Source organism: Equus asinus, chromosome 17, assembly GCF_041296235.1.
Source record: "Equus asinus isolate D_3611 breed Donkey chromosome 17, EquAss-T2T_v2, whole genome shotgun sequence".
Classification (NCBI taxonomy): domain Eukaryota; kingdom Metazoa; phylum Chordata; class Mammalia; order Perissodactyla; family Equidae; genus Equus; species Equus asinus.
This window is the reverse complement of record NC_091806.1, coordinates 44,307,333-44,332,507: the sequence shown is the minus strand read 5'-3', so window position 1 is coordinate 44,332,507 and position 25,175 is coordinate 44,307,333. Positions and strand designations below refer to the sequence as shown.

General features: G+C 52.1%; 1 protein-coding gene across 6 annotated transcripts; it reads right to left on the bottom strand.

The window, feature by feature from the left end:
- Positions 1-54: 54 nt before the first annotated feature.
- Positions 55-23,945, bottom strand: DPP3 (dipeptidyl peptidase 3). Of its 6 annotated transcripts, none has more exons than XM_014844767.3 (18): positions 23,821-23,945; positions 22,386-22,663; positions 15,918-16,007; positions 15,191-15,328; positions 14,518-14,592; positions 13,809-13,902; positions 10,620-10,750; positions 10,359-10,489; positions 10,223-10,281; positions 7,670-7,864; positions 7,342-7,454; positions 6,900-6,992; positions 5,244-5,306; positions 5,022-5,146; positions 4,783-4,903; positions 3,520-3,699; positions 3,192-3,354; positions 55-552 (listed from the first exon to the last, which is right to left on the bottom strand). In XM_014844767.3, exons 1-18 carry the CDS (start codon positions 23,870-23,872, stop codon positions 380-382), a joined length of 2,274 nt encoding a protein of 757 aa, XP_014700253.2. In that variant the 5' UTR covers positions 23,873-23,945; the 3' UTR covers positions 55-379. The 6 variants fall into 6 exon arrangements, with proteins under 6 accessions (XP_014700253.2, XP_014700254.3, XP_014700255.2 ...); XM_014844768.3 differs by having other exon boundaries at positions 22,386-22,660; positions 23,821-23,908; XM_014844769.3 differs by having other exon boundaries at positions 23,503-23,842.
- Between the last annotated feature and the right edge of the window lie 1,230 nt (positions 23,946-25,175).

Here is a 25,175-nt window from a genome sequence, read left to right as displayed (position 1 = left end):
GGAGCAAGTAAGAAGTGAGACGGAGGCAAGGAGGAATCGAACCAATCACAAAGATGGTGGTTGTTTCTATATTTATTTTTCTGGTTATAAAAGTAATGTGAGGAGCACTGGATTGGAGAGAAGGTTTGAGTCCTGCGGGGTCTAGACAGGTCACTTCTCAGAACTTCCATTTCCTCATCTGGAAAGCAGGATCAGAAGCCCTGCATTGTCCACTCCAATGCGGGGAGCGCCCATCAAATGAGATAACACAGGGAAGCGCTTGGTAGACTGAAAAGTGCTGGCAAATGCAAAGAGTTAGTGTCGCCACCCTCGGCCCAGGTAGCACCAAAGTCCACGCTGCTGGGCCTCCCCTAGCCTCTGATACACACACAAATCTTCCTCAAGCCTGGCCAGATGGGGCCTCACTGGGGCCCTTCCAGAACCGCGCATCAGCTGTGGCCAGCTGGGTGAGGACCTCTTCCAACTCGGGCCCATCCTCCGGGAAGCGCTCGGAGAAGGATTGGATGAGGCCGGCCGCCGAGGCCTCGTACTCAAGAAGCTGCACTTCGGAGCCTGGGGAGGAGATGGAGAGAACACAGCGGCAGGGAAAGGTGTTAAAAGGGAAGTGGAATCATAATCATAATCGTAATTATAGGAGCAGCTAGTTCTTCCTGAGCTCTTACCATGTTACAAAAATTGTGTGCAATGTTTTGGGTTAATTATCTAATTTAATTCTTACAATAACTCTATGAGGAAGGAAATATTAAAGGGGGAGTATTTGATGAATTGGTGCATTCCTTCATTCCTTCCTTCACTCAGTTAATAAAGATTTACACCAGGTGCCACAGGAGGTGAAGCAGACAGTCCTTGGCCTCCTGAATTACAGTCCAGCAATTGCTTCATCTCTGTCTACTTGTGGGACCTTGGGCAAGTTTCTCAACCTCTCTAAGCCTTAGTTTCCTCATCTGAAAAGTGGGGGTGAGCACAGCACCTCTTCTCTCAAGAAGCAGTGGTGATTAAATACAATAATGCATCGAGTGGGTGCCCAACAAAGGCCAGCTACCAGCAGCATCATTATCTCTGAGCCCATTTACTCATCTGTCAAATGGGACTGTTCCAAGGGCATCCATTGAACTCATGGGCTGTTGCGAAGGTCCCCTGAATACTCACGGGGAGCATGTCCCTCTAACACACTTCCACTGCTCTGCCCACTCACCACGCCTTGTGCTCTGTGCACTGGGAGGGGTATGTAGCTAAGAGCACAGGTGCTGGGTTTAGACAGCCCAAGTCCAAATCCTGGTTCTGCTACCCACTCGCTGTGTGATCTCAGGCAGATACACAGCCCCTCTGTGCCTTGGTTTCCACAAAATGGGGATAATAACTTCCTCGTTGGATTCTTGGGAGTTAATCCATGGAAAGCTTTTACCCAGTTCCTGGCACGTGGAAGTCCCAAGAAGTCAGTGACCAACGTCATCAACATCATCACCACCATGACCTTTGAAAATCCAGCCTGTTCTTCAGGCCTAGTTTAACCCTCACTTTCCTCCCAGAACCTTCCCTGATTCCCTCGAAAGTGGATGTGATCTCCCCTCCTCTAAGTGTGCAGACCACTTCTGTGTGTCTCTTGGGCACTCATGAACACTTCTCATTTCTCTCCATGTTTTATCATTCCTAATGGGTGGTGAACTAATGAGGGGAGGGCCTGGGTCCGATTCATCTCTTGATCCCCAGTGGCCCGCACAAGGCTGGACAGTGAAAGCAATGTTGATATTGTCCATGTAAGAAGCACTTACTATGTGCCTGGCGTGATTCGTTCATTCACACATTTGACAGACACTGAGAAGCTGCTGTGTGCCAGGCCCTGCACTGGTGCTGGGGAGATGCCTGTTGCCATGGAGACGAGGCACCCAGGAAAATGGCAGAGTGATGGGCACATGACGAAAATGAAGCTGAATGACAGATTAGAGAGACTGACTCGTTCTTTAGGTAGAGGGGTCAGGGACAGCTTCTCCCAGGAGGTGCCAATGAACAGAGACTCGAATGACAAGAAGGACCAGCCAGCCAAAGATCTGGGGGAGGACCGTGCCAAGCAGAGGGAATAGTGAATGCAAAAACTACAGGGCTGGAGCGAGCTCAGGGGGCTGGACAAACAGAAAGGCTGGTGTGCCTGGAGGGCAGCAAGGCAGGGAAGAGGGGTCACTGAGGCCAGGAACGGGTCGGGGCCACTTCCCAAGGAGCCTCTGGAGCGCAGGGCAAAGAGTCTGGAAAAAGCCTCTTAAATGCTTTTTCCTCACCAGTAGGAGGTAATTATTTCATTTAACCCTGACAGCTGCAAGCCTTGAGCAAGTTACTCTCTATGCCTCAGTTTCCTTATCTGTAAAATGGGGATGATAAAAATACCTACTTCATTGGGTTACTGTGAGGATTTAAAGGTTAATCCATGGAAACCACTCAGAACTCGAAGTACTTAATTCAGGTTCACTATTAGCATCAGCACACTGTCAACACTGGCTTTACAAATGAAGACACTGAAGCCCAGAGAGGTTAAGTGATTAGGCCAAGGTCACAGGGCAGTTCTGAAGCTCATGCTCTAACCACCACACGGCACCACCTGTTCTCAGGTGCCTCATGTGACAGGTGTCGGGAAAGATGAGTCAAGGCGTGACAGGAAAGTGAATGCAGTGAGGTGCTGGGACCCCAAGGGCTTCTAATACAAAAGGTACAAGTGCAACGCAGACGGGGTCAGGGCTTCTGGAAATGGAATCATCACTTAAGGAAGAGGGATGACGGACGGGGATGCTGATCCTGTCCTGTTCTCTGCCAAGTTGCATTGTCCCCTGGGTTCCATTCATCCTCCTGAGTCCCAACTCACAGCGTGACCTGACCTCACTCCTGGGCCCCCTGATTCTCCAGTAGCCTGCCTGGTCTCCCCATAAGCGTGGCATCTGTCTGTTCCACTAGCCCCTGCTCTGCTGGCCTTCCTCAAACCTTCTGTTGTCCTCTTACGACCAGTGTGACCCTGGGTGTGCGGGGTGGTGGTGGTAGAAGCCAAGGTTTGGGCCTGAGTTGTGGCATGGCGAGGACTGTGGCTCGGAGGGAGGAGCCACCCCAGGCAGCCTTCCCTGAGCCCCACACCGGGTCCGTTCCGGGCCTCCTTGTGCCCCCATAGGGCTTGTAGGGCCCCCATCCGAGGGGGCTCAGGAGTCCATTACCTTCGAGGCGAGTGTTAGGCTGAACAATGAGCTTTCGAGATTCCTTGCGGAGCAGCACCGTGTCCCTGAGGGTAAGGAAGCACTCAGGGGGCGCATCGGTGACCGCCGCATACCCCTCGTACAGGGCCCGGCCTCCGGCCACATCCCCTGTGGACTTCAGCACCTGTGGGAGGGCAGATGGAGTTGGTGCCTGTGATGGGCGCCCACCCCGCGTCCACAGGGCTCTGCCAGGGGCCACAGCCCTGGACCGTGTCTGCTCTCCTATAGTGCTCCTGTGCTGAATATGCGAGAAACACAGATCGAGTGCCCCTCACAGGCCTCCGCTTACCTGGAGTCTCCGCAGGAACCGCTCCAGGGCAGGCTTGCCCACAGACCGGATCTTGCTGCGGTCAAGACGGACCCGGGCATCTGGGCGCCCATCGGAGCCTGTGGTGGGAGTGACGGTCACGAGTCCCTCGCCAGCCTCCAGCAAGACCCTCAGGATCACAAACCGGGCCTGCATGTGGGCCTGCCGGGGCCAAGGAGAAGGAATCATTTGCAGCCCTGAGATAAGACGTACCAAGAGCTTGTTCCAAGGCCGAATAGAGTCTGCGCTCATTAATCGTCAATTACTATTATTGTTTTATTCTCCCCCACCCTGTGGGTCCTTTTCTGCCTATTCCTCTCCCCTCAAATGCTTCCTCCCTCCTCTACTCACAAGGGAGGGCGGGCTGCCTGAGGGATTGGGAGGCCATTTCCAGGCAGGACCCGGAGCCCTCTGCTCCCCCTTGTCACCCACCCTCTGCTGCTCCAAACCCCACCCTGATGACAGCAGTCCCCCAGAGGGTCCCTCGCCACCAGGACCCCGAGCACTTTCTCCTCCAAAATCTTGTTAGCATTCAACAGTGGGACCAAGTAGGCATCAATATCCCTAGTTTACAGATGAGAAAACAGATGCCCAGAGAAGTGAAGTGACTTGCTCAGGGTCACACAGCTGGTAAGGGAGAGCAAGGACTCAGACCCAAGCTTCCTGACACTAAAATGTGTATTCTTTTGGTGATATATTACCTCCTCAAAACATACTTTGGCTTTTTACAACATTTCTATTGCTTCCCCTATTTCCAAATACATCTCATAATCGAGCGCTGCAGCCTGATGGGTCTGCCGGCAGGCCGCTTGGATTTGAATCTTGGCTCTGTTACTTACCAGTGTGTTAGTTAATCTCTTTGTGCCTCAATTTCCTCATCTCTAAAATGAAGGTAATGATAGTGTACCTGCCTCCTGGGTTGATAATGGGAGCAAACGAGCTGATTCACGTAAAGTGCTTAGAACTGTGTGTGGCACAGAGTAAGTCCTACGCAAGTCACCTATTAGTAGTCGTAGTAAAATCTTCTCATCTGATTCGCCCTGAAAGATGGGCAGGGAGATGATCGCTCCTGCTCCACAGACAGGGACACTCAGGCTCACAGCAGTGCGTGACCTGCCCCCACATGCAGCGGATCTGGGATTAAACCCAGTTCATGTGCCTCGTGGGTATGTCCCCTCCCTACGCTCACTGATCTTGGCCCCCACGGCAGGCTCCCCTGCTCCCGAGGGCTCCCCCCGGCCCCACCTGTCTCCAGCTGGCGGTCTCAGGGGTATAGAACTCCAGCGCGAGCAGCCCGGCCCGAACCATGTTGAGCCAGTTCATGTAGATGACATCTTCGGCATCAGCCCCCTCAAAGCCAAAGATCCTGAGGGAGAGGAAGGTGTGTGTGTGGGGGGGTGTCTGAGGCTGCCTGGGCCCTGCCCTCTCTGCCGGCACCCCTCCTCCCGCAGGACACCCCCCCGCCCCACGCCTGCTGTTCGTACTCCAGCACTTGGGGGTTGAGGCAGAGATAGAGGCCCACGCTCTCCGCCCGGCACTCTTCGTAGCTGGAGGCGATGGTGCTGAACTTGCTGTCCCACGTCTCCCCGCTCCGGTACCAGCTCTGAATCTGGAGGGGAGGCCCAAGAAGCAGGTTTAGGGGCGGCTGCCACCCCACCCGTGCCCACCCTCCCAGCATCCTGGGGCTCCGCCGAGGCCACCCTCACCTGCTCCCCGGTCTCGGGGTTGATCACCGTGTCCTGGTCAAAGTTGAATGCTCCTTTCTCATCCTGCAGGAGAAGGGTCATGAACACGGGGCGGCTGAGGGAAAGGAGGCCCTGCCCTAGTCTGGGCCTGCAGCTCCAGGATCCCAGGGCCTGACGCGTAGCTCCGAAAGGTGAGCCCGGGAGCAGCAGGCCGACCCGCAGGAACACGGGGTCTAGTGACAAACTGCTGCCTCCGCACCTGAGGCCTGTGACACTGGCTGCCCTCTTAGAGCCCCCAGGAGGTGGAGGAAGCAGAGCCACTGCCCCACCGCACAGAGAGGGACACTGAGGGCCAGAGAGCAGAAGGACCTGCCCAGAGTCAGGCGAAGACCCCGCGTATCTCAGGAGCCTAGCTGGAGATGTCCCAGGGGGTGGGCCAGAGAGCTGGGCTGCTCGCGCCCTACGTGCCTCCTTGTCCCTCTCCCAGTGCTGGCAGGAGGGCACAGCATGTGATTCTCTACCTCGAACAAGCACCACCCTCACCATCCTCTCCTTGCGCCAAGTATCTTTTCTGCATCATCCATTTAATCCTCACAATCACCCTGAGGAAGGTTCCATCATTAGCCCACTTCTCAGATGAGGAAACTGAGGCTCAGAGACTAAGAGCCCCAAAGTGGAATCAGAGCACATAACCTCCATGCACTGTCTCTTAACAGCATCCATTTCCAGAGTGCCTACTGCGTGTCAAGCAAACCTCAGGGCTTACTATCCGGCTTCGCTTTTATTCCTTACGTGAGCCCATACAGTAAGGGTCAGGAACTCCATTTTACAGACAGGCCAACTGAGGCTCGGTGAGGGGAACTGACTTATCCTAGGCCACAGAGTGGCCACATTTGTCCCCACTTCCCTGTGACTTCCAAGCCTGAACGGGCCCAAGGCCAGGCTGCTGTGCCCAGCAGTTGTGCTCTGAATCCTCCTGACATCCAGGCGCACCTCCAGCCCCTCCTCATTCAGGGAAGCAGCCCCACCCCACAGGGAGCAGGCCCCATCCAGAACTCTGCTCCCTCTGAGGTCCTCGCCCCGCCCGCCTCCGGTCATCTCATCTGTTGTGGCTCCGTGCTGGGGGTCCATATGGGCTCTCCTCAGCCTGCCAGAAAGGCCATCTGTCTTTCTCATATTCCCTGAGTGTATGTCGAGGGGGCTCCAGCCACTCTGGCCAGATGGCAGGAAGGTGCTGCCCTCAGGAGACCTGGCTCCCTACACTGGCTAGAAAGGTACAGCTCCAGGGAACAGCAGTGCAAAGCCAGACAGTGTTGAAGACTCAGGACTGGGAGCACCCAGAGATGGCCCCTCCCAGCCTCTCTGTCCCGGGGGCTGCCTGAGTCACACCCTCAGGGCAGGCTTCCTTGGCTTGGGCCAAGCAATTCCTCTGGAAGACTCTGGGCAGAAAACTCTGTGGTGGTGGACCTCAGTGGGACTGTCCTGCAGGTCACACTCAATCCTTGCACCCACTCAGTCCTTGGAGGTCCTGGGACATCTTGGGAGAGGGCAAGACAGGGACTTCTCTGCTTAAGGGGCCATTTCCCCCACCTGACCCAAAGCCCCTGAGGGAAGGCCTGATCACAGGGAGGGGAGCTGCAGGCCTAGGCACCAGGGGCTGAATGGCCATGTTCTTACCTGCACGAAGAGCTTGCCGCTGCCATGGCCCAGCAGCTCGTGCAGTCCCACCTGCACGTCAAAGGAGGGACCCTTCCAGCGGATGTACAGGTCCTGCCAAGACAAGCAGAGGCCCACGCTGTCCACTGTCCCACCATGGCCACATAGCCTGCCAACGGCCCCTCTGCCAAGCTGAGGGCCCAGCCTGATGCACGTTTGGTAAAGACCTACTACACGCCAGGCTCCACACTGCGTACCACAGGGCCCATCTCATCCTTGCACAACAGGGAGAAAGGGACTGCCTCCACTGATTGACAGGTGAGGAAACCGGTTCTGAAGTCACAAGGCCACACGGCTAAGAAGTGGGAGAGCCTTTCTTCTCCACTGCACTGGGCTGTCTGCCCTCCTGCGTCAGCTAAGTCAGGCCAGGCCCAGCCCTGACCCTCGGGCTGCCAGTGCCCACCTTGTCATCCTCCTCCAGGAAGGTGAGCTTCTCCCGCTGCGTGGTGTAGGACACAGCCAGCACGTTCCCCAGTGACACGTTCTTAAAGCCTTCCGTCTGCCTCAGGTCGTCGTCTGGAGAAGGCGGGGAGGAGACCAGGGAGAAGGGGCAAAGGTCAAGGGTCACGGACAAGAAGTCTAGACAAGAGGACAGGCTGGGATGGGGAACTGAGCAGGTAATTTGTGGCCAGAGTGAGTGTGTGGAGGGGGAGGGGGCGATTCTCAATGGAGGCTCCTGGGGACTTGGGGTGACTGTCCTGGTTCCAGGGGCTCGGTTAGAGGAAGCTCACAGTTGGGGATGTTGATGCCAGCGGGGATGCCAGAGCCAGCGAAGGTGAGAACATCCAGGGAGGTGAAGTCGGGGGTGAGGAACTTGTCCTTCTCGAAGGCTGGGGGCCAGGGCAGCTCCTTCAGCAGCTGCTCTGCGCTTGCCACCAGCCATTCAAACTTGGCACTCATGGCCTTGTTCACCATGGCCACGAAGCCTGCAGGGGAGGAAGGGGGGCCGGGGGTTGGCAGGGTGTAGGAGGGATCCCACCCCCTACTCAACTCCTCTACCGCTCCAGCCATCACAAATTTATTGACTCGGGCTGTGTGTAATGACCCTGTACTGGCCACTGGGGAGAGCAGTGACCCAGGCCTGGGCTCTGCCTTCATGGAGGGTGGCGGTGAGGGGTGTGGAGAGATGGCTTCACCAGGTAACGTCTGAGATGGATCTTAAAAGGGAGCATGTAGGGGGTGCTGGGGAAAGGATCAGATTCCCAGTGGAAGGGACTGCACAAACAAAGAAAAATGCTCTCCTTGGGGGACCTGTGAGCTGTCCTGCATGGCTAGAGCCTCTGGCTTGTGAGTGCGGCTGCTGCACAGAGGACTGGGACTGATCCTTTTAGACTTAATGCAGTGAGAGTTCCTGGCTCAAAGTAGTGTTTCCAAAATTACACTCTACAGAACACGTTTTCTATGAGATCCTTCATAAAGAAAGAGCTCCCTTGTCAAATAAGTTTGGGCAATGCTATATACTCTATTTCCAACTTCTTGGAGGTTCCTAATGCACATTTGCATCTTAAAAGTACTTAAGAGCCTGCAGGCAAGACCCCTTGCTGCTTAGCACTGAACCTTCCTGGATGTAATTCTCGTTAACACCGCATGGACTAAACCTTGGGAAGGCCTGGCCTAGACTGTTGGCTGGTCAGGCTCTTGAGAAGAATGAGTTAACCTGGCCAAGACTCAGGCTTGGCAAAGCCCCCCTGTCTGGATCCCGTCTGTCAGGTGGAATCGTCACACCAGGCCAGGAAGACAGGAGGATTAAAATAGCAAAGAAAGAAAAGCAACCTAAATGTCCAACAATTGGGGATTGGCTAAATAAATTAGGGAGCAGCTATACGACAGCACACCATGCAACTGTTAGACATACAGGACAAGATCAAATGTTGTGGGAAATTATTTAATATATACTGTGAATACTATGCAGCTATTAAAAGGAATGTGGCAAGTCTATATGTACTGATATGAAAAGATATCCAAGATATACTGTTAAGTGAAAAAAGTGAGTAGCAGAACAATACAGAGAGTATAATCTCATTCACTTGGATGAATTAAAAGTAATGTGTGTGTGCGTGAATCCTTAAACAAAGGTCTGGAAGGATCTGTACTCAACTGTGAACTGTGGTGACCTCTGAAGGAGAGTGACATAGGGGAGGGTGGTAAAGGAGGGACTTCAATATTGTTCCCATTACTTACAACAAACGTGGATTTTTAAATTATATACACACACACACACACACATATACACACACTTTTATAAACATTTATAGCTCTATACAAAATCAAAAGACAAGACTTACACTCCAAATTTTAACCTTGGGGTAGGTGCAATTACAGTTCTTTTTTTTTCTGTGTATTTTCAAAAATTTTGACCATGAACATGGAATCTTTCTAATAATCACAATAAGTTACATGAGAAGGGAAACCTCTGAGATGGAGGCTGCTGAGGAGGCCCTGGGGTCTCAGCCCCCAGAGTAGGCCTGGCTAAGCTGCTGTGGGTGAATCAGGAAAACTGCAGGTGTGTATGCCTTTCTCCTCGTCAGGCCCCAGGACCGCCTGCCCCCTTATGCTTCGTCCCTGGGCCTGGATCTATGGACTCAGATCCAAGGCCCCTGGATGGCTGTTGAGGATCTCCTCTCTCCTTCCAGGCTAATCTCTCTGGCTTCTAGCAGTTAGATGCTCCTGCCTCTGCACCCAAGGTCTGGGGAGGGTAAGGCCTGGCAGAGACGAGTCTAAATCCTCAGGCTGGATGCCCTGCCTTGCACAGGTAGGTCCCACGGGGGCGTAAGCATGGAGGCCAAGGCAGCCTGCCACCTGCCCTGGGATAACAGCAGCTGAGACCATTCACAGATATAATGTTAATTGTGCTCCCATTCACCCGGGGCTTTTTAGGTGCCTAGCCTTGTGCTGAGCAGTCTGCATACAATACCTCAATTCCTACACACCCGAAAGGGAGTGACTGATGCTCAGTGGTGGGGTTAACTGACCCAAGGTCACATAGTCGCGGAGCTTGGAAAGCATGGAGCCTGTGCCCAGACCAGACACCAGAGGCAGCACAGCAAAGTGGCTCAGAGACAGGGCGTCTGTGCCTCAGTTCCCACATCTGTAAAGTGAGGACAGAAATCCTCATGGGATGATGGTGTCTAAACGAGCTAATATAGGTAAGTGCCCAGGTAATACAGACAACTCATCAACGCCGGCTGCTGTTACTATTATTACCACTGCCAAGGGGGAAGGCAGCAGCCTTAGGGGACATGGGATAAAGGTTCCAACCTGACCGCCCTCCTCCCAGAAGTTACCTTCAAACTCTCCTCGGGAACCAAAAGGGTCGCGGTAGCTCTCGATGAACCCGATGTAACTGGGGGAGAGAAGGGCAGAGATGGAGGAGCGGCGCGCAGGAGCAGATGGGGTGGGGGTGAAGGCTGGGCACCTCACCTCTCCACGATGGGGCCTTTGTCCTGGATCCAGAAGCGGGAGCCCCTCTTGTGGGCCTCAATGGAGCCCTGGGTGAAGCTTTCTATGTACTGGGCCAGCATCTGCTCCTGGTGGCTATTGGCTGCATACGCCTGGGGGTGAGCAGTGGTCCATCAGCCTCGGGGCACCCACCCAGCCCAGAGCCCCGCCTTTGCTGCCTGAGGGATCCAGCCTCCACCCCCCCTCCACCCCCCACACACCTCAGCCCCCAGCCAGCGCTACCTTGGCTTTCTCCAGGTGCTCCACCACCTTCTGGAGGATGGGTGCATAGTCCCCCCGGGTCACCTGGAAATGGCTCCCCCGGAATGTGTAGCTCTTCAGCTTGGAAGTCATTTCGGAGTCCAGAGCAGGCTCTGAGGGGGGAGGGCTCACTCAGGGAAAAGGCTAGTGCAAGACACCCCAGCAGCCTTCCACGACACTCTTTCATCTAAGATCTCACGCATGTATAAAGCCCTAAGAACATTTCATGTTACATAATATATAAATTTTTAAAGATGTAAGTGTATACTAATATTATGTAACATGAAATGCTCCAAGTGCTTTACATGTGTTCATTTAAGCCTCACAGCAACTCTGGGGAGAGAAGGAAACTATTATCTCCACTTCATAGATGAAGAAACTAAGGCACCGAGAGGTTAAGTAACTTTTCAAAGGTCACACAGCAGCAAGTGGCAATGGCAGAGCAGGATTGAAACCCAGTGCAGCAGACTGCATCTTACAAGACAGCCATACCCTAAACGTAATGACAATGGGCCTTACAAGGAGACAAGAGGGTGAATGGGAAGTGGGAGATGTGACGACAGGAGAAAGGGGTTGCAGAAATGTGAGGAAGGAGCCATGAGCAAAGGAACGCAGGCGGCCTCTAGCAGCCCAAAGAGGCAAAGAAACAGACTGCCCCCCGCAGACCCCAGAAGGGACTGGAGTCCTGTTTTAGACTGGACCTCCAGAACTATTACAGAATAAATGTATGTTGCTTTATGCCACTAAATTTGTAGTGATTTTGTTACAGAAGCAATGGGATACCAACATACTGCTGTATTTTGTTTGTTGGCTCTGAAGAATATAATATACTTCTAGGTTACGTAAAAAGAATTTTAAAAAGACAGCCACGGTATCTGCCATCTCCCAGTGTGACTTCTTCCATTAGGGCATGGCGGCTATATTCCCTCCTTTTGATGGGGGGAGGGTTTGTGACGACACAGAAGTGAAGCCATGCGACTGCCAAGGCAAGGTTGTAAAAGGCAACACAGCTTCTGCCTGGCTCTCTTGGGACGCTTGCTCTCGGAGGCCAGCCACCATGAGCAATATGCAGAAGCCACGTGAGGCGTTTGGGTTGACAGTCCCAGCTGAGGTCCCAGCAAACAGACAGCTAGCATCTCCCACTAGATGTGTGAGCCTGCAGATGATTCCAGCCCCTGGCTGTCAAGTCACCCCAGCCTCCAGGTCTTCCCAGCTGAGGCCTCAGATATCGTCAACCAGACATGAGCTGTTCCTACCATGCCCCGTCCAAATGCTTGACCCACAGAGTCCGTGATCATGAAAAGGTGGGTTTACATCACTAAATTTTGGGGGCGTTTGTTACACAGCAATAGGTAATTGATACACTCAAGCTGCCAGGCTCCAGAGCCACACTCTTAACCACTGTCCCAGGCTGCATCCTATCCTACGAGTATAGGCTGAGTTTGTATGCTGGTGTGACCTACTCCTATTTGCTGGAACCCAATATCCTTTTCTCTAGTCAAACCGAACGACTGGCTAATCCCTAAACTCTCCCTCACACTGCTTTTGCTCCTGCTGTTCCCTCCACCAGGGACGCAGTGCCCTCCCATCTTCATTTAGTCCGACACTGAGTATTTGAGTATCTACAAGTGCCAGCTGCTGGGGAGACAATGGTGAACGGAACACACAGTTCCTCCTCTCGAGGAGCTGGTGGTCAACAGGAAAATCACGGGGAAATTACCGGGCATGCTGATGGGAAAAGGGAAGGGCCCGGACTCAGTTATGGGAAGGCAGGGAAAGGTCCTGGAGGTGATGTCCAAGTACACCCTAAAGGATGAGCAGATCGTCACCAGGTGAACACCTCAAGGGGATGGATGACATTCCAGGCGGAAAGGGGGAACAGACTGTGCAAAGGCCCAGGGAGGGTACATGAGAACATGGCGTTTTCAGGGAACTGGAAGCTGCTGAGCATGGCTGGGGTACAGAGTCTAAGTGGGAGGCTGGGGACATATGAGGGTGGGGCTGAGAGGTGGGATTTGGATGGGGAAGGGAGAACCAGGTTGCAAAGAGGGGTCTGGACGTCTCTGTCCACACTGCATTCATTTCCTCCTCATCTGGTAACAGACCCCAGTTTTCTTTTGAGAATCCCCCGCCCCACTACTGTCTCCAGTTCAGGTGGTGGGAGGGGCTGACCTCATTGCCTGGCTCTGAGGTAGGCTTGGGACCAGGTCTAGCTAATCAGAGACCTGGTCCTTGACCACAGGGATTGGTTCACAGATAAATATGGGACCCAAAATAGAGAAACCAGAGTCACTTCCAGGCCTTATGAAGAAACTCCTGGGAGAAAAGCGTCTCTTTCTGCTGGAATGACCATGCTACTGGCCACCAGGCCCTGTATGGGGAGCAGCTTTCCATGGACAAGGTCAAAGAGACGGCCAAGACAAGAGACAGAGAGAGAAATTTCTGAGAATACTGTCTGAGCAGCTGGATCCAGCGGTGCCTGAAGCCATCCTATTCTGGGCTTTTCAATTACCCAAGCCTGTAAAGTCCCCTTTTGGTTTAGGGAAATTTGAAATAGGTTTCTTCACTTGTAACTAAAGAGTTCTGAATGACAGAGCCCTTGGAGGTAGATTTAGGCTTTAGTCTGAGGGTACTCTGAGAGATATTTAGGAAGCAGAATTTAATAAGTTCACCGTCTTCACCTTTTTATATTCCCCCCAACCTCCAAGACAGATATGGTCACCTCTTCCATTAAGCCTTCACTGTGTGAGGTTTGGATTTCTCTCCTAGGCTGTTATGGGACGTATGGTGCAGCCTCTCTCCCTGCTGTTTACGTAGTTTGTTATCTTCGGGGCCACTGCCTGGAGAATGGGGACCACGCCCAACACACAGCCCCCTCAGAGGCTTGCAGCCGTGACACTGGCCAAGTTGAACAGAACCCCTCCCCCTACTGCATACCTTTACTGTCACCGCCAATACCGGGCTAGCCGTGCTCACCTCACAGGAACCACGGGATGCTGAGCATGGCCCGGAGCTGGGCACCCAGTAAGTCTTTGATCAACATCTGCCATAACTCTTATGAATGTTATTCCCACACCTACCCCATAACCTGCTAAGCCCTGTCCTCAGTTCTGGCGCCCTCCACCACGGTCCACGTTAAAGAGGGAGGAGAAGGGTGTGCGCAAGGCTCACCTGCGCCAAGCACGGAAGCCAACCGCACCTCGTAGCGGGGCTGCCCATCCTGGCCGACCTCCTTGAAGAGCCGTGTGTTGTAGGCACTGAGGTTCTGGAAAAGACCAGGGCAGAGGTTTGGGGGAGAGTATGTCCAGAGGGGGCTGTGGGGAGGGAAAATGAGTCACACCAGGGAAAGGAGATACAGCAGCAAAGCAGGCCGGGGCCTGCGGGGGACCCACCTGAGTCGGCTGGGAGGGGAGACAGGGTGGGCAGACTCTGCTGCTCTGCTCAGCCCACTGAGCACTAACTTTTACTAAGCGTTGACTCGACCGTGCCAGGCACTGCATGGCCTCAGTGAACCCAGGGCTACAGGAGGCAGGCAGGCCCCGTTTCAGACAAGGAAACGGGTCATGCAGAGCTGGGAGGTGAAACCGACGCGTGGACTCCAGAGCCCCGTGGGAAGTGGCTCTGACGGTCTGTGTCGCCAGCCCTGAGGCCGTCCTAAGGCCCTTCAGCCTGGGGTGGAGCAGGGGCAGCTCCATCAGGGTCCCCCTGGGGATGGCTACCTCATTCGAGCCAGGCTGACTCTTAGACAAGGATTCCCAAGTCTTCTCCACCTGGGGGACCCAAGATGCCCCTGTCTCTGGGCCCAAGCTGAGACTCAGGAGTGGGTGCCGGAGGTGAGGGGGCCCCATCAAACCACTGCCCGAGTGCCCAACCCGCAAACCTGTGAGTCCAGAAAGTCTTGGGCCAGTTTGGCATCTTCCATGGTACAATCCCCAGAGAAATAGGTGGTGATCCCCTGTCGGGGAAGAATGATGGGAAAGAGGATTTCCGGAGGTCAGGGTGCTGCAGGGGCGGCTGGCGAATCCCTTCCCAGTGCACTCTCCAGCCCCAGGCTTCCTATACGTCCTCTCAGCAGCCTCCACCCCGTCCCCCTCCATCTCTTTGCAGGGGAAAAAACTCTAACACAAGCACCAGAGGCCCATCTCCAGCCTTCCTGCAGCTCTGCTGCAGCCTCGCACAGGCTGGCCTGCCCCTAAGGCTTGCCGTGTCCCTCACCCCACGCAGCTCCCAAGCAGCCTCCAGAGGCAGGAAGCCTGGGCCCAATCCTTCCCCATTCACCCCTCCTCAGCTCCCTCCAGCTCTCAATGCTTCTCTCCTCCCCTCTTCCTGCACACAGCATCCCAGGATGTCAGAATCAGGAGGGTGTTCAGAAAGCATTTCATCCGCCCTGCTTCCCATTTTACAGATGACAAAACTGAGGCCAGCAGTGGGGAGCAGTTTTGCCTCAAGAGTGTGAGGCAAAGCCCACTGCCTTTCCATCAGGTACCTGTCCCTCCCTACCAGGTGTCCTCAAAGGACACCCTCCACTCCTCTGTACGCTTGGGGGGCCTCACCTCCTTTCCCAGCCCGAGGTGTCGAAGCCTGGACTCCAGAGAGAACATGAGCTCCCCGCAGGTCTGCCAGAGGCCCCTGACTTCTTCTGGATGCTGCTGAGCAGCCTTACTCCCTAGGATCACACGTTCCAGCTTCTCCTGCAGGGGAAGAGAGGCCATTGGCCCAGCCACACCACCCAAGCCTGCCTTCTGGAGCCTCCACATCCACCCCAAGCTCTTCTCCCACAGCGCAAGACCTTCCGGGTCAAAGTGCAGTCGATGGACCAGCAGTATCAGCATTGCTGAGAAATGTCAAACCTCGAGCCCCGTCACAGACCTGCTCAATCAGCAGGTGCATTTCAGCAGGACTGCCAGGCAACTCAAGTGTGCAGCAAGGGCTGAGAGCCCCGGTGTAGGAGCAGCCTCTGCCTGTCACAGCGAGGGACTCCCTGTGCCCAGGCTTCTCCACTGTCCCCAACAGTGATGACCAACAGGCTCCCTTTTTGCAAGCACCTAACAGTTCACAGAGCACTTCCACATCCTCCCCTTGTTCACCCCTCGGGTCAGCATGGTCGCAGGAACCACTGCTTTTCTTTATATACGAAGAGGCTGCAGCATCCAGGGTGGCTGGGTGGCTTACCCAAGGTCATGCGGAATGGCAGCAACAGGGTCAAGGCTCCGCTCGGGGCCCCACTGCCACACCACAGGCCCCGACTTCCCCACCTTCCCCAGCCTTCCCTCAGCTCACCTTGGGCAGGTTGGGCACAAACTTGGTGTCGCCGAAGGACTTGTAGTTGCCCATGTTGGAGTAGACACCCGCGGCATAGACCAGGAACGCCTGGGGGGAGGGGAGCATCAGAAACCTGGAAGCACAGCCTCCCACACGCCAGGGAAGTTCCCTCCTGAGATGTGAACACCCCGGAGGAGCCAGTAGGGGTGAGGCTGGGAAATCTGGGGGCAGGACCCAGATCCCGGGAAGCCCCAGTCTGGCCCCAACATACTTTCACACACCCATCTTCACACACCCGTTGTCCAGTCAAACTAGTCTTCTCAGGAGCTCCCAAACACATCTAAAGGCTCACACATCTTTGTTCCTGCTATGGCTAGCTCCCTATCAGCCACCTGTGGCCATCCCATATGACCTTTAAGGCCCAGTTCAAGCACGACCTCCTTCTGCAAAAAGCCTGTCCTCTGCCCCCAACCTGTCAGGCAGCTGACGTTGGAAGCATCAAATGTTCGAGCTAGAGGGCCTTGGCCATCTATTCCACAGCTTTTGCTGGCCCCAAATCTAGTCTCCTTTCCTGCAGCAATAAGAGCTCCATCTTCCTTTCACGGGGGGAGGAATCTTCCTTCTCCGACTCCTGTGGTAGGCACAGGCTCAGGCTAGCCAGGAAGAGCCATACCCAGGCAATTTCCCAGCGGCAAAAAGCCTGTTTTAGGGGCCGGCCCGGTGGCGCAGTGGTTAAGTTCACACATTCCACTTCGGCAGCCTGGGGTTCGCCAGTTCGGATCCCAGGTGCAGACATGGCACCGCTTGGCAAAAGCCATGATGTGGTAGGCATCCCACATATTAAAAAAAAGTAGAGGAAGATGGGCACAGATGGTAGCTTCGGGTCAGTCTTCCTCAGCAAAAAGAGGAGGATTGGCAGCAGATGTTAGCTCAGGGCTAATCTTCCTTAAAAAAAAAATAAAAAGCCTATCTTATACTAGGGATCATTAAGCCTGGAGCCCCTGGAGCCCCCCTATGGAATGAGGAAAGAAAGTAAAGCTGAGAGAGGAAGACTGCATCGCAATGGTAGCACTGAGCCCCTGAATCGAGCCATACCTGAAGCCTCCCCTAGCCCTGGAACCAATAACTCTCCCTTTTTTTAAAAAAAAATAGACTTTATTTTTTAGAGCAGTCTTAAAAACTGAAAAACTGTGTTTAAAACACAGCAAAACTGAGCAGAAGGTACAGAGATTTCCCATGTATCCCCTGCACCTAAACATGCACAGCATCCCCCATTATTAACATCTCCCACTAGAGTGGTACATTTGTTATAATTGATGAACCTACTCTGCCACATCACCACCCAAAGACCATAGTTTACATTAGGGTTCATTCTTGGTGATCTACATTCTATAGGTTTGGACAGATGTATGACACATATCCACCATGATGTATGATACATTTTTCTGTATCATACAGAGTAATTTCACTGCTCTAAAAATCCTCTGTGCTCCACCTCCCCTCCCCCAATGCCTGGCAACCACTGATCTTTTTACTGTCTCCACAGGAAAGCGATTGGCTTTTGTATATTAACTTTGTATCCTGCAACCTTGCTACAATCGCTTATTAGTTCCAGGAGTTTTTTTGTTGATTCTTTCTGATTTTCTACACAGATGATCACTTTATCTGTGAAGAAAGGTGGTTTTATGTCTTCTTTCTCAATCTGTATATCCTTTTTCCCTTTTCTTCCCTTATTACACTAGCTAGGATTTCCAGCACCATGTTGAAAAGCAGCAGTGAGAGGGGCATCCTTGCCTTGTTTCTGATCTTAGTGGGAAGGCTTTGAGTTTTTCACCATTAAATATGATGCCAGCTGTAGGTTTTCTGTAGTAGTCTTTATCAAGTTGAGGAAGTGCCCCTCTATTCCTAGTTTACTGACAGTTATCACGAAAGGGTGTTGGATTTTGTCAAATGCTTTTTCTGCATCTATTGATATGACGATGTGATTTTTCTTCTTTAGCCTGTTGATACGAATCAAAAAACTTAATGATTTTCAAATGTTTAACCAGATCTTCATACTAGGATAAATCCTACTTGGTTGTGGTGTATAATTCTTTTTATACATTGTTGGATTCGGTTTGCTATATATGTTGAGCATTTCTGTATCTATGTTCATGAAAAACATTGATCTGTTGTTTTCTTTTCTTGTAATGTCTTTGTCTGGTTTTGGTATTAGGGTAATGCCAGCCTCATAAAATTAGGAAGTATTCCCTCTGCTTCTCTCTTCTGAAAGAGATTATACAGAATTGGTATAATGTCAACCTTAAATGTTTGGTAGAATTCACCAGTGAACCCATCTAAGCCTAGTGTTTTCTGTTTGAGAGGATTATTAATTACGGACTCAATTTCTTCAATGCCCATGGGATCTGTAGTGATGTCCCTTCTTTCATTTCTGATATTAGCAGTTTGTGACCTCTCTCTTTTTTTCTTAGTTAGACTGTCTAGAGGCTTATTGATTGTTATGGTCTGGATGTTTGTCTTCCCCCACTACACCCATATGTTGAAATCGAACCCCCACAGTGATGCTATTAGAAGGTAGGGCCCTTGGCAGGTGATTAGGCCATGAGGGCAGAGCCTTCATCATTGGGATTAGTGCTCTTACAAAAGAGAACCCAGAGAGCCAGCTCGCCCATTTCACCATGTGAGGACACAGTCAGCAGCCTGCAACCTGGAAGAAAGCTTTCACCAGAATCTGACCATGCTGGCACCCCAAGACTTCCAGCCTCCAAAACTCTCAGAAATAAATTTCTGTTGTTTATACCCCACCCAGTCTGCAGTATTTTGTGATAGCAGCCCAAGAGAACAAAAGACATCAATTTTATTGATCCTTTCAAAGAACTAGCTTCTGGTTTCATTGATTTTTCTTTACTAATTTCCTGTTCTCATTTTTATTGATCTCTGATCTAATTTTTACTATTTATTTTCTTCTGCTTACTCTGCATTTAATTTGCTCTTCTTTTTCTTGTTTCCTAAGGTGGAAACTTAGATTATTGATTTTAGATATTTCTTCTTTTCTAATAGATGCATTCAGTGCTATAAATTTTCCTCTAAGCACTGCTTTCCCTGCATCCCACAAATTTTGATAAGTTGTACTTTCACTTTCATTTAGCTCAAAATATTTTTTAACTGCGCCTGAGAGTTCTTTTTTGGCCGATGTGTTATTTACAGGTGTGTTGTTTAATCTCTAAGTATTTTGGGATTTTCCAGCTATCTTTTTTTATTGATTTCTAGTTTAACTCCATTTTGATCTGAGAGCATGATTTCTATTCCTTTAAATTTGTTAAGTTGTTTTTTGTGGCCCAGAAGGTGGTCTATCTTGGTGAATGTTCCATGTGAACTCGACAAGAATGTGTATCCTGCTGTTAAATGAAGGACTCTATAGATGTCATAACCAGTGGATTGATGGAGTTGTTGAGTTCAACCATGTCTGTACTGATTTTCTGCCTGTTGGATCTGTCCATTTCTGAGAGAGGTGTTAAAGTCTCCAACTATAATATTGGATTAAGCTATTTCTCCTTGCAGTTCTATCAGTTTTTGCCTCACATATTTTGATGCTCTGTTGTTAGACACACACACGTTAAAGACTGTCCTTCTTTAGTTGTGGCATGTGGGACGCCGCCTCAGCGTGGCCTGATGAGTGGTGCCATGTCCGCACCCAGGATCCAAACCAGTGAAACCCTAGGCTACCACAGTGGAGCACGCAAACTTAACCACTCGGCCACAGGGCCAGCCCCTTGTTTTTGCTTCTCTATAGGTAAGATTATTTTTTCCCTCTGGCTTCTTTTAAGAATTTTTTTAATCTTTGATTTTCTGTAGTTTGAAAATGGTCTGCCCAGGTACAGGGTTTGTGGGGGTTTTTGCATTTAATATCCCGCTTGGTGTTCTCTGAGATTCCTGCATCTGCGATTTGGTATCTGACATCAATTTGGGGAAATTCTCAGTCATTATGGTTTCAGATATTTCTTCTGTTTCTTTCTCTTTTTCTTTTTCTCCTGGTATTACCACTACATATATGTTACATCCTCTGTCCCACAATTCCAGGATACTCTGTTCTGCTTTTTTCAGTCCTTTTTCTCCTTGCTTTTCAGTTTTGGAGGTTTCTATTTGAGACATCCTCCAGTTCAGAGATTCTTTCCTCAGCTGTGTCAAGTCTGCTACTAAGCCCATTCTGGGTATTCTTCATTTCTGTAGTGTTTTTTGATCTCTAGCATTCTTGGTTCTCTCTTAGAATTTCCATCTCTCTGCTCACCGTGCCCGTCTGTTCTTGCATGCTGTCTGTTTGATCCATCAGAGCCCTTAGCATATTAGTCACAGGTGTTTTAACTCCTAGCCCAGTACGTCCATCATCCCTGCCACATCTGAATCTGGTTCTGATGCAGCTCTGTCTTTTCAAACTGTGTTTTTTGACATTTAGAATGTTTCATGGTTTTTTTTCTTGCTAGCCAGACATGATGTCCTGGGTAAAAGGAACTGCTGTAAGTAGGCCTTCAGTCACATGGTGAGATGTGGGAGCAGGGAAAGCGTTCTAGAGTCCCACAGTTAAGTCTCAGTCTCCTAGGGAGCCTTTGCCTCTGGACTGTGAACTTCACATGTGCTTCTCAGTCCCATGTCCCCCCCACCTCCCTTAGGTGGGACAGGATGGCTAGAGCAAGCTGGAGTTGGGTATTTCCTCAGGCTCCGAGAAAACCCTGGCAGGTGATGTTCTGGCTGAATAGTCTCTCCTGAGAGCAGACCATGTTAACAACAGAATGTTCCAGTGTGTTTCAAAAACGGTTCCTTTTCCCCGCACCCTGCTGAAAGCACAAGGAGCTTTTTCTCTGAAATTCCTTCTGAGAATCCAGTCAGGCTCTCGGAGGCAAAATCCCCACAAGTGTGGGAGCCCCCTTAAGATTGGGTCACCCCGGAGTTTTTAACTCTCGCGTTGTCCACACTGAGCCTCCAGCAATTGGTCAATCATGGTTCAGGTTTTCCTACCCCAGCACTGGTTGCGGGGCAGGCTCCAGCTCAGACCTTTTGCTCTGGTGAGCTGTGATTCTCTGTTGACCTGCCTGTCTGTCCCTCCAGCCCTGGGGGCAGCCGTCTGCCCTGCGACCTCACTTCTCTTAGAGATCTAAGAAGAGTTGTTGGTTTTTCCAGTTTGTCCAAGTTTTTCGTTGTCGTTAGGACAAACTGGAGTCTTCTAACCTCCTCACATGCCAGACCAGAAACTGGAAGTCAGAATTTTTTTTTCATTTAAGCCCATTCGAGGTGGGTTTCTGCTACTTACAAACAACAGAATCCCACTGAAAATGGTCATACTTGGGCAGCACTTTTCCATTTATGAGCAGTCCCCCAGCTATTAGCTCTTCTAACGAGTACATCAAGGCCTAGAGATGAGATGTGATCACCAAAGTTCAAAAAAGGAGGAAAAAACAGCCTGGGCCTCAGCTCAGAGATAAGCAATCCAATCCCTTTATTTTACATGTAGAAAAACAAGCCCATATTCTCATACATTCTTGGTGAAGCTTTTTTAGAAGATGATTTAACAGCACCAATCAGTTGTCAATGTACAGAGCCTCTGACCCAGCAATTCTACTTCTAGAAAGAGATCCTACTCACACATGGGCACCAGTCTGCTCATTGTGGTACTATCTCTAAGAAGAACCAGGAACAATCTGCCCAGCAATAAATTGAAGATTAAATTGCTTATTGTGTACACTGCTCCAGAAAGCTTCACAGCCAATAAATAAGAATGAGGTGGACTTATATGTACCCTATGGAAGTTCTCTAAGACATGGTGTTTGGTGAAAAAAGAAGGTCTCATAAGAACATGGAGAGCATGATCTCATTTATGTAAAAGGAAAAATAAGGAACTGATACATGGGCAGGTGTGCATGTGTCGGTACACAATACAGACAGAGGATTGAAAGGGCTGTACACCCGGCAGCCTCAGAGGTTACCTCTGGCAAGGGCATTGAGAATGAACAATTTTCGTGTTTCGTTTTGTGTCTGTCCGCATTGCTGCAATACTTAAGAATGCGTTCCTGTATTATTTGGCCAGTAGACCCACAAACAAATAAAAACCAGGCGACGGGCAGAACACCCTGCCCAGGAACGCACACTGTGGTCGAGGATGATCAGGTCCAGAACTCAGACTTCCTGATTCCTCCCCTGGACTCATTCCTCCACCGTCTCTGAACCTCCACAGCTGTTTCCTTTACTCACAGTCCTTGTAATCCCAGCAGCCACCATTTATCTTGGCGTCAGGTCACTACAACCCTGAGAGGTACAGACAACCCTCATGCATATTTTGCAGATGAGAAGACTGAGGTCCCAGGAGGGGAACCTTTGTATTTGGATTTGTAACTTTTGCTCTAATCCACAGAGAAAGACCTTTGTACTCCTGCTTCCTGATCCCTCACACCCAGAAGCCACCCAAGAAACGCAGGTTGACCTGAGAGAACTGACCTGATACTCCTCCTCTGTAAGGCCCTCAGCCAGGGCATGCTGGCGCAGCTGGTCGGGGTCCTGGGCACGGAAGAGGCGGCTGAGCAGGGCATAAATGTAGGGGGCCTCAGGGGAGGTCTGCAGCAGAACAGCCAGGCCTCCATACCAGGCGGCCCGTGACAGGTGGTGGGCATAGAGGCGCTCTGTGGGCGACAGCAGGCGGAAGGCCTCACGACAGTCCAGGCAAGACACGCCGATGTCATTGGGCAGGATGTACTGGGTGTCCGCCATGGGCCCTGCTGAGAACCATCACCATCATCACAGCCATGATTTACACACACCAACTGCACACCTGGCTCTGCACTCTCATGATCTCATTTAATCCTCCCACAAGCCCATGAGAAAGGGAAAATACCATCGTACCCATTCACCAGACATGCTAACTGAGGCTCAGAGAACGTCAGGTGACTCACCCAGGGAGATTACAAAATACACTGGTAGGCCATGTTTGACCTGAGCCACTCAACCTTAAAGATTGAATCCAACTACCTGGTATTACAGATGGGGAAACTGAGGCCCAGAGAGGCCAGGAGCTTTGCCTAATCACGCAGTGGAGGAGTCAGAAGCAAAGACCCGTATCTCTAGACTCCCAGCCCAGCCACCTCTCGGTCTCACCTTCTCCTCCTCTGAATTCTCCTGCACGTTCTTCAATTCCACCCACCACTGTGTTCATAAGCACAGAGACCCGGGCTCCCAGCTGGAAGACCCAGGTTCCAATCCTGGCTCAATTCAGACTCCTAAAATCAAGTCAATTGTCTCTGTCCCTCAGTTTCTGCCTCTGTAAAATGGGGGTGATAACCCCAAACTCACCAGGTCGGTGTGCAAATTAGATGAGGTCACACCGGATGGAATGCACCTATAGCAGTAAATGATTTTCCTTGTACTCTTTTCCTCTCTCATTGCTCCTAGGATCTGTCCCACTCTTATCCCTCTAACGGTCTTTTCTTCGGCCCTCCATACTCCTACCCTCTCCCTGTGCTCGGCCACAGGGAGCTACAGAGCCACAGAAGTTCAGAGCTGGAAGAAAACTCATTTTACAGATAGGGAGATTGAGGTTTAGAGAGGCCAAGCAACTTACGACGGTCTCACAGCCCCGCTGGAATCCGGGGATCTCCCGACCCAGAGCATCTTCCACACTGCCTTCCCTTGCTGGGGACGAGTTTCCAGCCTCCCCCGCCACTCCCGATGCTCCGCCCCGACAGCACAAACCCCCGGGTTCTGAAAGGGATGTTAACCCTTCGCTGCCCGGAGCATTTCTTGGCCTCCAGGCCGCGATGAATTTGGAAGGGGTACCGGATGGGGGGCAGAAAGAGAATGATTTTGTGCGCGGTCCAGACTCGCCCTGTCCCCCGAGTGTGACACACTGTGACCCCGAAACCCGGGCGCCGGGCCTCACCTGCTGCAGCTGCTCCGATTGCAAACTCACTTCCTGCTTCCGTCTCCCCCATTCATTGGGGCTCGGCGAGCTCCGCCCTGCCGTCCAATAGTCGGGCCTCGGAGCCCTGATGGGCGTCGGCTACAGCCAATAGGCGCGCCGAGTAGAGCTTCGTCGGCCCACCCACTCCCCGCCCCTAAGAGCTGCGAGGTCAGATACGTAATGGCCTCGGCGGCCTTGGCCTTTTGTCCACGGGCCGAGGTCGCGCGGCGGCCAGGAACCTACGCGGACGGCCTGGCCGTGGCCTAGTCTTGGCAGACCGGGCTGACAAGATCCCCCGAGTCCAGGTGGGGCAGCGTTGATGTCAGGGACGGAGCATCAGGGATTCCCACCCACCCCGCTAGCCCCGACCCCGCTCTCCTTTGGGGTGTTTCTGAGTTCCTCCAGCTTGGGTTTTGCAGGTGGGAACCTGCATCATGGGCGTGATGTGGCTCCCCCTTCCTCACTGGATTCAGGAGCCGGGAGGTGAAGACTGCAAAGTGCTCAGTGCAAGGGATGGAGGCTACAGGGATGGAGGCTACAGGCGAGCGGGCTGTAGATGCCAGGACCTATAGATGGTCCCACCCATGTGGGGCGCGGAGAAACGCTCTGAGTGCATCACTGCATCGCCACTTCTCACCTCGCCGTGGGCCTGGAGGGCAGCCGCTACACATCTCTGAGCCTCGGTTTTCTCAGCACAAAGGGGCGAGGGGCCTGGCAGTTTCTTGGTGCTGGCACCGTGTGCCTGATGGATGAGAAAGCTGCCTGGGCTGCCCAGGTCAGAGCCGGGCCTGAGGTCCACTGTCGCATGTCTGCACAGACTCAGAAGAAGACAGCCTGGCTCCGGCACTGCGTCTGCAAGTGCCTGGCGTCACGCGTGGGGAGCATTGTGAGGGCCCCAGGTGAGAGTCAGGGCGAAGGCAAGCCTTGTAGAGAATCAGGCCTCTACTGCCTACTGGCTGTGTGTCCTTGGGTGGGTCCCTCTACCTGAGTCTTGACTTCTTCAGCCAGAAACCCAGGCTAATAATCCCTCTACTCCGAGGGATGTTGTAGGCTTGAGTGAAGTGCTGACTAGGCAGTGCCACCCCCTAGAGTTGTGCAGAGACACGTGTGGGAAGAGGGGATGCCTGAAATCCACACACCCTCCTTGCCAGCCTTTGCCACACCTGTGTCTAGGCCCAGAGCATCATCTGCCCACCGTGCGCACCAGTTTCTCATTCATGAAGGTGCCCAAGGACCTACTTGACACAACAGTGCCACTAACTGTTGGCTCTGATGATGATTATCATTATAGAGAGGAGCTCAACTGATTGGTCTATGTCCTTAGGAAAGTTACT